The sequence below is a fragment of the Phycodurus eques genome, chromosome 2, assembly GCF_024500275.1.
Source record: "Phycodurus eques isolate BA_2022a chromosome 2, UOR_Pequ_1.1, whole genome shotgun sequence".
NCBI lineage: Eukaryota > Metazoa > Chordata > Actinopteri > Syngnathiformes > Syngnathidae > Phycodurus > Phycodurus eques.
The window spans coordinates 1,712,534-1,724,013 of NC_084526.1; the positions used below are offsets into that span (position 1 = coordinate 1,712,534).

Here is an 11,480-nt window from a genome sequence, read left to right on the forward strand (position 1 = left end):
GGGCACGCCTGCCCGCATCAGCGCACCTGATACGTCAAAACGCACGCGCTTGACACGCCGCCATCTGCTTCTTGCATCCGTGATGGACTTAATGTGCTTCAAATAAACGGAGTAATTAATCTGTTTGTTGTGTCACGCTTTTCGCTTCAGTTTGATCTCGCCTCCCAGACAGCGCGGGGGGCAGCGGCGAGAGGACGCGCAACGAGTCGCTCGGGCTAATGCTAACGTGCCGAGGCAATGTCAGCCGGGCAAAATTCAAAGAATAAAAACAAGATTTTTCTTGGGGGGGAAAAAAAAAAAACAAAAAAAAAGACTTTTAGCTTGGGAAACAAACAAAAAAACAACATTTTTCCTGAAAAAAATAAGACTTTTTAATGATTAGGACATCACAAGCTAGACGTGGTGAGTTAGCCGTCCTAACTAATGTGACATCATGATTAAAGTGCAAAAGACGGCGAATAAGACGCGAGTCAGACTGGCGACCGGTTCGGGGCGCGGTCCGCCTTTCGCCCGAAGTCGGCTGGGGGTAGGCTGCGGCGACCCTGACCGGGATAAGCGCCGTTGCAAATGGATGGACGCGAATAAAACACGATGACGAGGAAATCTTTTGACAGGACGTCGGGAATAAGATGACGCCAATCCGCGTTTGTGGTTTTTGAAGCTTTTATTGTGTTCAGTTGGAGGCGAGGATCTGGTCCATCCAGGCGCGGAGCTCGGTGACGCGGGCGTAGACGCCGGGCATGGTGGGCGTGCACGTTCCGCTGCCCCAGGACACGATGCCCGCCAGGGTCCAGGCGCCCGCCTTCTGGCAGACCAGGGGGCCGCCAGAGTCCCCCCTGCAAAAAGACAGAGTACCGATTAACAAAGGGTAGCGCCAAAGACTCGCGGTGAAAGGCTTGGCGCGAGATATTTGTGATTCAAGACTCCGTGTCAGTGGAGACTGAGAAGATACTTGTTGGTGGTACGCATTAAGTGGTGGACTTTCTTTGGTCGAGACTTGGCACCGGACGCTCGGAACGAGACGTTTGGACTCAGACACTCGGTAGTACTAGCCACCAGAATTGGTACTGCGGACTTGGCAGTCGACACTTGAAAGCGGAGCTCTCCCCACCACGCGGGAGGTTTATGTTTGTGTTTGGGGATCTCGGGTCGGAAAGGGGGTCAGCTTAGGGTTCTGCCCACCATGCAGGACGAAGCTCCGGAGGCTCCGGCGCAGATCATCAGGTTGCTGATCTTGTTGCCCCAGTATCTCCGGCACTGCTCATTGGTCAGCAGCGGCAGGGAGGCCTGCTGGAGGAGGGCCGGCGTGTCGGGGGCTGAAACACAACAACGGGGTCGGGTTAGGGTCACGCGGCGCTGCGGGCGGCGGGCGTCTCCTGACCGTTGTGTCGGGTCAGCCCCCAGCCGGAGGTGATGCACTTCACGCCGCCGGGGAAGTCGTCGCCGGCTTGGGCCACGCAGACGGGCGACACGCGCATGTTCATCTGGGCGGGGTCGGCCAGCTTGATGAGGAGGATGTCGTTGTTGATGGTGTAGCCGTTGTAGCGGGGGTGCTTGAACACCTGCCGGGCGGAAAGGAAGCCGCAGCGTCGACACGACGGGCCGCGCCGAGGCTAACGACGCGAACGGAGCGGCGGTCTCACCTTGCCCACCCTCACGACCTGGGTGTCCTCGGCACCGGACGAGCGGTCGTGCTCACCCAGAACCACGCGGTGGGAAGTCCTGCAACCGCAAAGACCAAAGGTAGTTGTCAATCGACACAATCAACAATCAATCAAATTTACTCATTCTATCAGCCAACGTGCTGCTTGTTGTCAAGTGAGTGGAGCCCCCTGCTGCCATACAGCGCTCGGTTCTCGTATTTGGGCTCGTGAGTCGAAGCGGAAACTCGGCCAATCGACGGCTCGTATCTCGAAAAACTCCTAAGTCGAGTCGCTCATACTTCCGGCTCGGCGCCTGTACGTTGGGGTTTCACCCCAGAAGACGGAAGGGTCGCCTCCCTCTGCCTTCGGGTGGGGGGGGGGGGACTGCTGTTTGTGCTTATGCACTAAACAGTTGTCCAGAGTACCCACCCTTTTGGGGTCCTTGGAGGGGGTGCTGGAGAGCGCTCCCCCTGGGGACTCCCTCGTTCTTCTGGGGGACTTCAACACTCAGTGGGCAATGAGAGTGAAACCCGGAAGGGCTTGGTTTCATGGAACGACCCCCCCCCCCCCCCCCCCCCCCCCCAGCCACCACAATTTGAAACCCGATTAGTTATTTGTTATTGGACTTCTGTGCTGGTCACGGATTGAACACCGTGCTCAGACATAAGGCTCGGTACACTTTTGACCACTGCTCGATGAGCGACCTTGCGGTCGCGTCTTTCGGATACTCGGACGACGAGAGGGGCTGACGTGTCAACCGATCGCCACCTAGTGGCGCGTTGGCCCCGACGGTCGGGGAAGATGCCGGTCCGGCCTTGGAGGCCCAAACGCATCGTATGGGTTTTCTGGCGGAGTTCCCGATCAGGAGGAGGTTCAAGTCCACCTCCGTCCAGATAAGCAGAAGAAAACGGACGGACGTGGATGCCGTTTGGATTCCAAATTGCAAATGACACGAAGACGAAGATGCTATCGCGGCGTTGCTACCTGACATTTCAGTGCGCGGCCGTGACCACCCAGTTCTCGTTGATGAGGGAGCCGCCGCAGAAGTGGAAGCCCGTGTAGTCCTGACACACAAACATACGGCGGCGCCGTCACATCGCTTCCCGTGTGCCTCTCGGGGGCGAGTGGAAGTTTGCGTACCTGGAGCGACACCTGCCAGGGCCACGAGTGAGGCACCGCCTCCTCGCCGTTGACGATACGAGAGTATCCCGTGATCACGGGAGCGATGGTGGGAGAGCCGCAACCTGATGACATCGCCGATAAGACATTTTGAACAGGGGTCGGGAATAAGTCGTTTCGGCTAGCTGAATGCTAGCACGCTCATGCTAACTCACCGTAAGCGGCGCCGACAAAGCCGAGGCACGACAGGATCCACAGGAAGCCCATGGCGACAACATGCCTTCTCCGGGCAAATGTCAAGCTTTTATACGCACGCGGCCACGCCCGATTGGAGGGGAGCGGCGGGGGGCGTGGCCACAGAGCGCGTGGACGTGAGAGTTCGGACACATGGAACTGCGGGAAATCTGCAGCTGAGCAAAGAGCGTCCTCCGAGTCGCGAGGACCGTCACATATTGTACGCTGCCTTCCTTTATTGGCGCGTCGGTTGATTCTTTATTCACGCCGTCATTCGTGCATTTATTAATGACGTTATTGATGGTTTCTGTATAGCATTTATTGGTGGATTACTAAAGGTGGATGGAATATTTATTGATTGAGGGATTCATTGAGTATTATTGATGGTTTATTATTTTTAATGGGTTTATTGCAGGTTTTTATCGATCATTGACGCAATGAGGAAACATGTACCGCAAGATATAAATATACTGTACGGTGAGCTGTTTGCTGCATTCAAGGACGCTGTGCGACAAAAGCGCCCGCGAGTTTAAAGTTCATGTTTAACACGTCTGTCTTTTTTCCCAGCGGCCGGAATACCGACTGCGCTATTTTTTTTAAACACGCATCCTATTTCCCATTCGTTCTGACGCAAGTGTGGGAAAGCATGTCATCACTTGTGTGGTGACATTTTGTGCTCTTTCGAGAACACTCTGGCTGATAGGAAAGTAGTAATTGATGGCACTGATTGACAAGTAAGCATGTTGACATTATACAGCTTCATAAAGTTATGTATGTCGGGGAGGAGCTAATTTTAGCCTGGGTTGTTTGTGGGAGTTAAAGAGAGTCTTTGCCGCATGCTTGTTGTTTCATGTTTGGCTTTGGATTCTAATTTTGGCATGCTTGTTTGCTAAATTGGTCAAACCTTAACCAAATTTAACTTTGGAGACTCCACTGTTACAAAGATGTACAGTAAACCCTAACCCTATATCGCGGTCTTCCCTTCACGGTCCGCTATTTGGTGGGACTGTGTGTGTGTATATATATATATATATATATATATATATATATATATTTTTTTTTTTTTTTTTTTGCCAGGTAAAGCAATTGATAATAGTCTCTCCAGCATGCAAACATGTTATTTTTTCTCATTTCGTAATAAGGTCATGTAATTAATTTTTTTGTTCACGCATATTTGGGAGATCTTTTTATGCTGTTTGCACGGTATTTATTTTTATAAATTATTCTGTGTTCAAATATGTTTGTATCGTGTATTTGTTTTGTTTCTGTAGGTATTTTTTTTTTTTTTTAATCAAAGATTTTCACTTGCTGTGGGGCTGCAACATAACCCCCGTGATGGAGACGACTTACTGTAAATTTACAACAAATGACCAAGTGTCAGTGTCACCAAAATGTCAATTTGAAAGTGTTCACTGGCTGCTGCTGTTGTTGTTGTTCACGGCACACTTATGTTTATTCATCTGGTACTTGTGGGTGAACTTCTTCTGGCAGGCGGTGCAGCTGAAGGGTTTTTCTCCGGTGTGCGTCCTCGTGTGAATGTTCAAGTGTCCTTTCTGGGAGAATCGCTCGCCGCACAGGGAGCAGGGAAAAGGTTTCTCTCCAGTGTGAGTCCTCATGTGCTGGGCCAGAGCTGAGCGGAAGCTGAACGTGGTGCCGCACACGGAGCAAGGAAAAGGTTTTTCTCCCGTGTGCGTCCTCATGTGCGTGGTCAAATGCGCCTTGCGGGTTAGTCGTTTCCCGCATATAGGGCAAGCGAATGGTTTCTCTCCAGTGTGTGTCCTCATGTGAATGAGAAGATGTCCCCTGCGGGTGAATTTGCCACCGCAAACGGAGCACGCGAACGGTTTCTCTCCGGTGTGAGTTCGTCGGTGTTGAACGAGAGCGGATCGGTCGCTAAAAGCGGTGCCGCAGACGGAGCAGGAGAAACTTTTTTCTCCCGTGTGCGTCCTGGCGTGCGTGATTAAATGTCCTTTCTGCGAGAATCTTTTCCCGCACACAGAGCACGTGTAGGGTTTCTCCCCAGTGTGGGTCCGCCTGTGTCGTACCAGGCTGCTCATATGGTAGAACCCGGCCCCGCAGAAGGGGCAGACGAAGGGTTTCTCCCCCGGGTGGCCGATCATGTGACGGACGAGATGTTTCTTCAGATGGAAACTGCTGGCGCACACGGAGCAGCTGAACGTTTTGCCGCCCCGGTGATGCCCGGCGTGTCTCTTCACGGCGGCTTTGTCATCAAATGTTTTGTCACATTGAGGATATTTGGAGCGGGATGCGCCTTCGGAGTCTTCAGCAGAGACTTCGTTGGTGTCAGGAGGCGACGCGTCCCCGCTGGCCGAGAGACGAGCTAAGAGGCTGCCTGAGGCTCTCTTCTCTTCGTGCTCACCTTCTTCTTCTTCTTCTTCATCTTCACTCTTCACAATGACATGGAAGCCTTCTTCACTAACGTCCACTTCCTCTTCTTCCTCCTTAACGTGGTGAGAGGGCTGCGGTCCCCCCCGCGACCCCCCGTAGCGCCACTCCTGCTGCTGCTTATTATCTTTGCCGACATCTGCGGGAAGCAAGAAGACAAACGCGCAACATTAAAGTAGACCTTTAATGTAACGGTTTCCAGGCGTCTTTAAAAAAAAAAAAAAAAAGGTCTCAAATAAAAAAAGTCTACACACCCCTGTTCAAATACCAGGGCTTTGTGATATATGAAATCAGACCAAGACAAATCATTAAAAAAAAAAAAACTTTTTAAAAAAATATTTCCACCATTAATGTGACCAATAACCTGTACAACCCAACTGGGAAAAAAAACACTTTTGAGATAATGCGGTTGCGCAAGTGTGCACACCCTCCCTCAACCGGTGATGTGGCTGCGTTCAGAACTCACCCAACACATTCAAAGTCATGCCTATGATGAACCCCAAATAAAGTTCAGTTGTTCAAGAAGGCTTTTCCTGGCGTTTTTAGTCGTCACATGTTACAGCACAGGATGAAAATCTCCACAGAATCAAAGTGAATGTTTATAGGTATCAGTCAAGAGAAGGGTGCAAAAGGCATTAAATAAATTACAGAGCATCAAGTGATCATCAAGTGGAGGAAAAAAAGGCACAAGAGTGATATTACCAACAAGTGGACGTTCCTCCAAAATTGACGACAAGATGAGAAGGAAATCACAGCAACATCGAAGGAGGTGCAGGAATTTATGGCAAGTACTGGCTGCTTAGTACACGTGACAACAATCTCCCATCTTCGTCATATATTTGGGCTAAGACGGAAGACTTATCTTACGCCGCTCTTGTTTACGAGTGAAAAAGTGCTCGCGTGCTGCGTCGCGTCACAGTTAACTTCATATTTTCTCATTCGAACTGAAGCATGAACCGGTGGGGTTCCCATTTGGGAACCCCACCGGTTCCCAAATGGCCTGTTCACCTGTGGGATGCTCCAAGCAGGTGTTTGATGAGCCTTCCTCAACTTTCTCCGCCTTTTTTGCCACCTGTCCCAGCTTTTTGGGAACGTGTTGCAGCCATAAAATCCGGAGTTCATGATTATTTGCTCAAAACAATCAACCTCGGGGCCCGCGACAGTTCACGTGCCAAAAGCAGCTCTGAGAGATAAGAAGGCTCGAGACCACTAAAACGCTTCAAAAACAGACAAACAAGCTTGAAATTGATCCTGGAACACAAAGGGAGCCAATGCGGAGGTTTTCAAATGAGCGTCAAGTGTTCCTGCCTTCTGGTCTTGGTTAGGACACGCGCTGCTCATTCCTGTAGAAATCGGAGGGCTGAATATGAGTATGAAAATGATTAATGATAGTTATTAACAGCAAAGCCGAGATATAAAAAAAAGAAAAGAACAAAAAAAGGGCACGGGAAAGACTTCATGAACTTCCGTGACAATCACTGAGTGAAAACCTCGCAATGAAAATTGAAAGCTTCACGTTCTTTATTTGTGGCCAATTTAAGAGATCGAGAATAATATTGTACTTCCATTAAAACATGTAATTTAGGGCCGATATCCGTCGTGGGGGAGGCCGCTAACCGATATTTGGAGCTGATCTGATATTCATTTGCTGTAAAAGGGAAAATACTGGCATCAGTTTTTTTTTTTTTTAAATCCAGTTTGAGCTCTTCTCAGCATGCGACCTCGTGACGTCACCAACACCAGCCTCGAGCAGTAGATCGAAGATGTTATCGATTCAAGGTTTGAGAATAGCGGCAACTCAAGACGTGAGAGTGCGAAGAACCAACCTGCGGTGTGCGAGTCCATGAGAGCGTCCAGTCGTTGACGCTGTCGCCGATTCTGCTCTTTTGTCCTGGAAAGTTCGTCCTCGTACTCCGTTATGGTTCTCTCCAGAACCGCAAAGATGTCCTCCACGGCCGCACTCAGTCGCTCGTTCACCAAATGTCTCAGCATTTTCACTTTGCACATTTTTGCGCGACAACAAACACTCGACGCTCCTGCTAGCGTGCGTAGCTCACTTGCGCCTGTTTTTGTCCGCGGCTCGCAAAGCTAAGCCAGCTGGAGACGAGGCGAGTTCATGTGGAGATGTTTCAACATTGATATTGGACTCAAACGTTGCGTGAATGACGAGAAAGGGCAAAAAAAAATAAGAGCGATGACAAAAGGCACGACGCTAGCGACGTCGGACTTACTTCCGGATCGTTCTTCTTCGATGGTGCCAGCTGACACTGTTGCTGACACCTGTCGGAGCCACGATGCAACTCCATGCAAAACAATTCTAATAATGTCCACTATTTCCCTAGATTTCAATTTGTATCCGTTTTTATTTGTACCCATAAAATTGTACTTCGCTGTAAAACGTGGAATACAATTTTGTATCGTTTTAATTTGATTTTATTGGTATACGATGTGGTGCCCTTTGTAAAGTGGCTCACACTGAAAACAACAATTGTGATATTGCATTTCAAACAGTGTTTAAAAACGTTTTTGTGAGTCACTTTTGGGCACATTTGCAACAATATTTGTTAACTTAAAGAATTAAATCCAAATATTACACGTTACACAAAAATGCTAAATATATATCTCAATGATACATCTAAATCTTTAATATACATCACGGGGCGTGTGTTTGTTTGTGTGAGACATGTCAGTGACCAGCACAACGTTGCAGTTGAGCAAAACATTTGGCACCAGTTTATTTGTCATTTTCCAGAACTGAATACAAAGCAGTTGACATTTTTTGGCACAAATCTCAGTACAGATCTAAAAACATGCAACCTCAAAAGAGGGTGACCGCCGCGTCCTCGTCAGTCGGGTAACGACGACGAGCATTCGATTACAATCAGCACTCCTTTGCACCCGCCCCCCCCCCGCCCCCCCAAAAAAAATTTTTTTGTTTTTCTTGTCCTTTTTTAGGGTGCCCCAGACATGACACAAGGGGGGGGGGGATTCAATTGTGCCCACAATATAATTATAAGATGCACATAAAATGTAAATTTTTGCCCACAAAATAGTCATAACATGTGCCACAAATTTGTATTTCATCACCACAAATTAACAGTCAAAAAAGTCGCAATATTATGAGACTAATGTTGTATTTTTCAGAGATAAGTCCATGTCTTTTCGGAATAAAGAAAAAGTCATAACAAGAATAAAGTGGCGGTATTGCACGGGCAAAGTTTTTCCAGAAAAAGTCATCATTGACGAGACTAAAGAAACAAAATATAAATAAAGAGCCATTTTACAAAAATAAAGCAATATTTTTCAAGGAAAAAGGGGGAACTTCAAGAATGAAGTAGCATTTTTCTGAGAACAAAGTCATTTTAGTGATGAAAAGCTGCATTTTTTTTTCAAGCAAAAAAAAGCAGAAATATTACAAGATTTAAGTTGTATGTTTTCCAGCAAAAAAAAAAAAAAAAAAAGCTCCAATATTATGACGAGAAAGTTGTATTTTTCCAGTGAAGAAAAAGATCATACTTTAAGAGGTGAATTTGACAATTCCCACCTGCAAGCACAAATAATTACAACTAATATTCAATCAACAGGAATCAATATTTAATTACGATCCTGTATCAATTCTTGTAAAAAGATGACTTTTATTTTGACTTCCTATGAAAAAGTAAGAAGACTTCTCAAACAAAAGATTTTGTCGTGCTTTTTCTAAAGTAGCATTTTACGCACACGCTATATCGTTACGGTGGCCACAATTAAATGCACCCCCCTCCCCTGCCCTCGCTCCACGGCACGTCTCGGCCTCCGCGCGTCGTCTAATTTCCGACACACGCCAGCACTCAAACACAACACTGTGTCAAGACACACAAAAGCACAACAACTCAGAAGGGTCGGTCGGGGCCCGGCGGGAGGCGGACGATAAAAACGCTTCTCGAAAACACTCTAGACTATAAAAAAATACATTTTTTGGGGGGGTGGCGGCGCTCGTAGCGAAGGAAGGCAAACAACTACAAGTAAACCTCCTGGTGGGAGCGCCAGAGAGACGCGTGGGGTTGGGACAAGGACTGGACGATGGACGGTTACGTCACATGCTAGGGAGTCAGCTAGAAACGCAACACCGCACATGTGGCAAAAAAACAAGGCGACGCCCCCAACCCCCCCTCCCTTGAGTGTGTATACGGCTTTAAAAGGCAGGGCTTGAACCTGGTGAGTGATGTGGGAGTCAGTGAATGAGAGCGGAGAGTTGAATGACGTCCGTCAGTTGCTCGTGTATGAACGTGCTTGTTACGTCTTTATTGTGTTAGAGGCGGTCCTGGACCGAACGGCGCCCTGTACGACGCTCGTCGATTGAACACCCCTGGCCGATTGTCATCGGGGGCAGGAGGGGAGTTTGGGGGGGGGGGGGGGGGGTTGTGGTAACAATGGTAACATTACAGGCATAAAGTTGCATTTTGCAAGTATCTTTTGAGATAAATAGTTGTTTTCAAAATAAAATTTAAAAAAAGTTATACTATAGCAAGAAAGGTATGGTTTTCTCTTCAGAAAAATAAGGATTCTTGTTTTTACACAATCAACAGGTAACAGCATAAAAAAGACTTTATTCTCAATTGTTCTAGTATACGACCTTATTCCCGCGTTATTCTGTTTTATTTCCCCCCCCCCGCCACCCTTTTCAGTGCTGACCTCTTCTCATCCTCTTCAGTGAAACGGGGCTGCTGCCGCCGCGTCGGAATTAAGACATTTAGCGATGAGATGAACGAACCCGGCGTACGGAGTGACGAGTACTTTGAAACAGTCGAACATCGTGGCTATGCCGGACACAAGATGACACGGGTGACGAGCACGCGCGCGCACCAGGAGATCCATTTGAGTTGTCGGACACATCGCTTGGTGAAAAATACAGCAGATAAATAATTCAGGCAATAAATAGTTCCCCAGCACACAGGAGAAGTATAAAACCTTTTGTTCGTTTCGAAATATAAAAATAGAAGAGGCAGAGCCTTCAATATACATGTCACTGCCTCACGTTTACAAAAAGCAACAACCGCGCGACTCCACAGAAGCAACCGCGAGGTCACGTGACATCCACGCTCCAATCAGAGAAGAGAGGTTTGTGGCTGTGAAATTGTCTCCAAACACTTTTGCATTGCTCCTTTTTGATGGTTATATACGACTCGAAAAAGGACTATATCAAGAATATACTGTACATTTTTTCGGTGTGACACCTCCTGTCAGAGACGATTAAGGATAATCAATACAAAATTAGGTGGTAGCTAATTAATTATGAGTTGATTCGACTGGTGGGTAAAGCCAAGTGCACACACAGCGACAATTCGGCTGATAATCATAAATGTTGAGCCCGTTGAATAATTACAATGGCAAATCCTCGATCAAGCGCGGTACACACACACACCGACAATCGGGCTGAATCGGATCATAATCCTCCTCTTGCGATTCGAGTCAGCAAAGGCCCGATTATCGGTCGTCTCGTAATGATCCTGAGCAATTATCCTGTGCAGTGGGGTGCGTTCAGAGTCATTTTTACTCCTCGATCTGCACGGAAAATGGTGGAGTCTGACAATTGTAAAGCGGTGTACACGTATACCGACAATCGGGACAATTTCTAGCCTGATTCCTCCATTCTGATTACAGCAAAGTTTCTAAAGATGCTACAGATTGATTATCCTGTGGTGGGGGGTGTGATAAGAGTCAATTCTTCTCCCCAATTGTCAAGGTTCCTCTCGTTTTTCTTTTTCTTCTTTACATTTTCCGGTAGTTTAGACGCTTTGTGGATTTTGGATTTGAGGTAGAAAAAGCTAGAAACAGACTCGTTTGAATGCTGAAAGACGAGTTTACGCTTTGTTCCGGTCGGTTCGATGCTCATATTGTCACAGAACACAATATTTTGAGCATCTTGAAAGGTCAGTCAAAATGCTCCACAACGGCTGGCGATATGCTCACAAAGGTATGCTTTGAAAGCAGCTGGCAGTGAAGGAGTTAAAGACATTTTCATTTTCGCACCGCAACTCATGAATTTGTCCCATCTTGAAATCAAACGCGACCCTGCAAACGGAAAATCTTTTTTTC

At 47.6% G+C, this 11,480-nt stretch overlaps 2 protein-coding genes across 2 annotated transcripts; both read right to left on the minus strand.

Annotated features, from left to right (window-relative positions):
• Positions 1-654: 654 nt before the first annotated feature.
• On the minus strand, positions 655-3,057 carry LOC133395262 (chymotrypsin A-like). The gene is given in 7 exon segments (XM_061664025.1): positions 655-836; positions 1,184-1,316; positions 1,382-1,562; positions 1,644-1,722; positions 2,628-2,707; positions 2,784-2,887; positions 2,978-3,057. Coding segments are annotated over 7 exon segments (792 nt in total). The 5' UTR covers positions 3,030-3,057; the 3' UTR covers positions 655-673.
• Positions 3,058-4,143: 1,086 nt separating this feature from the next.
• On the minus strand, positions 4,144-7,594 carry LOC133417875 (oocyte zinc finger protein XlCOF6.1-like). The gene is made up of 2 exons (XM_061706076.1): positions 7,229-7,594; positions 4,144-5,541 (listed from the first exon to the last, which is right to left on the minus strand). The coding sequence occupies exons 1-2, from the start codon at positions 7,407-7,409 to the stop codon at positions 4,406-4,408; spliced, it is 1,317 nt and encodes a 438-aa protein (XP_061562060.1). The 5' UTR covers positions 7,410-7,594; the 3' UTR covers positions 4,144-4,405.
• Positions 7,595-11,480: the final 3,886 nt, after the last annotated feature.

Bases quoted from the DNA above. Each gene is read 5' to 3' on its own strand.
- LOC133417875 (XM_061706076.1), bottom strand. From the start codon at position 7,409: ATGTGCAAAGTGAAAATGCTGAGACATTTGGTGAACGAGCGACTGAGT. The intron at 5,542-7,228 runs GTTGGTTCTTCG...TGCTTCCCGCAG, and splicing joins CATGGACTCGCACACCGCAG to ATGTCGGCAAAGATAATAAG.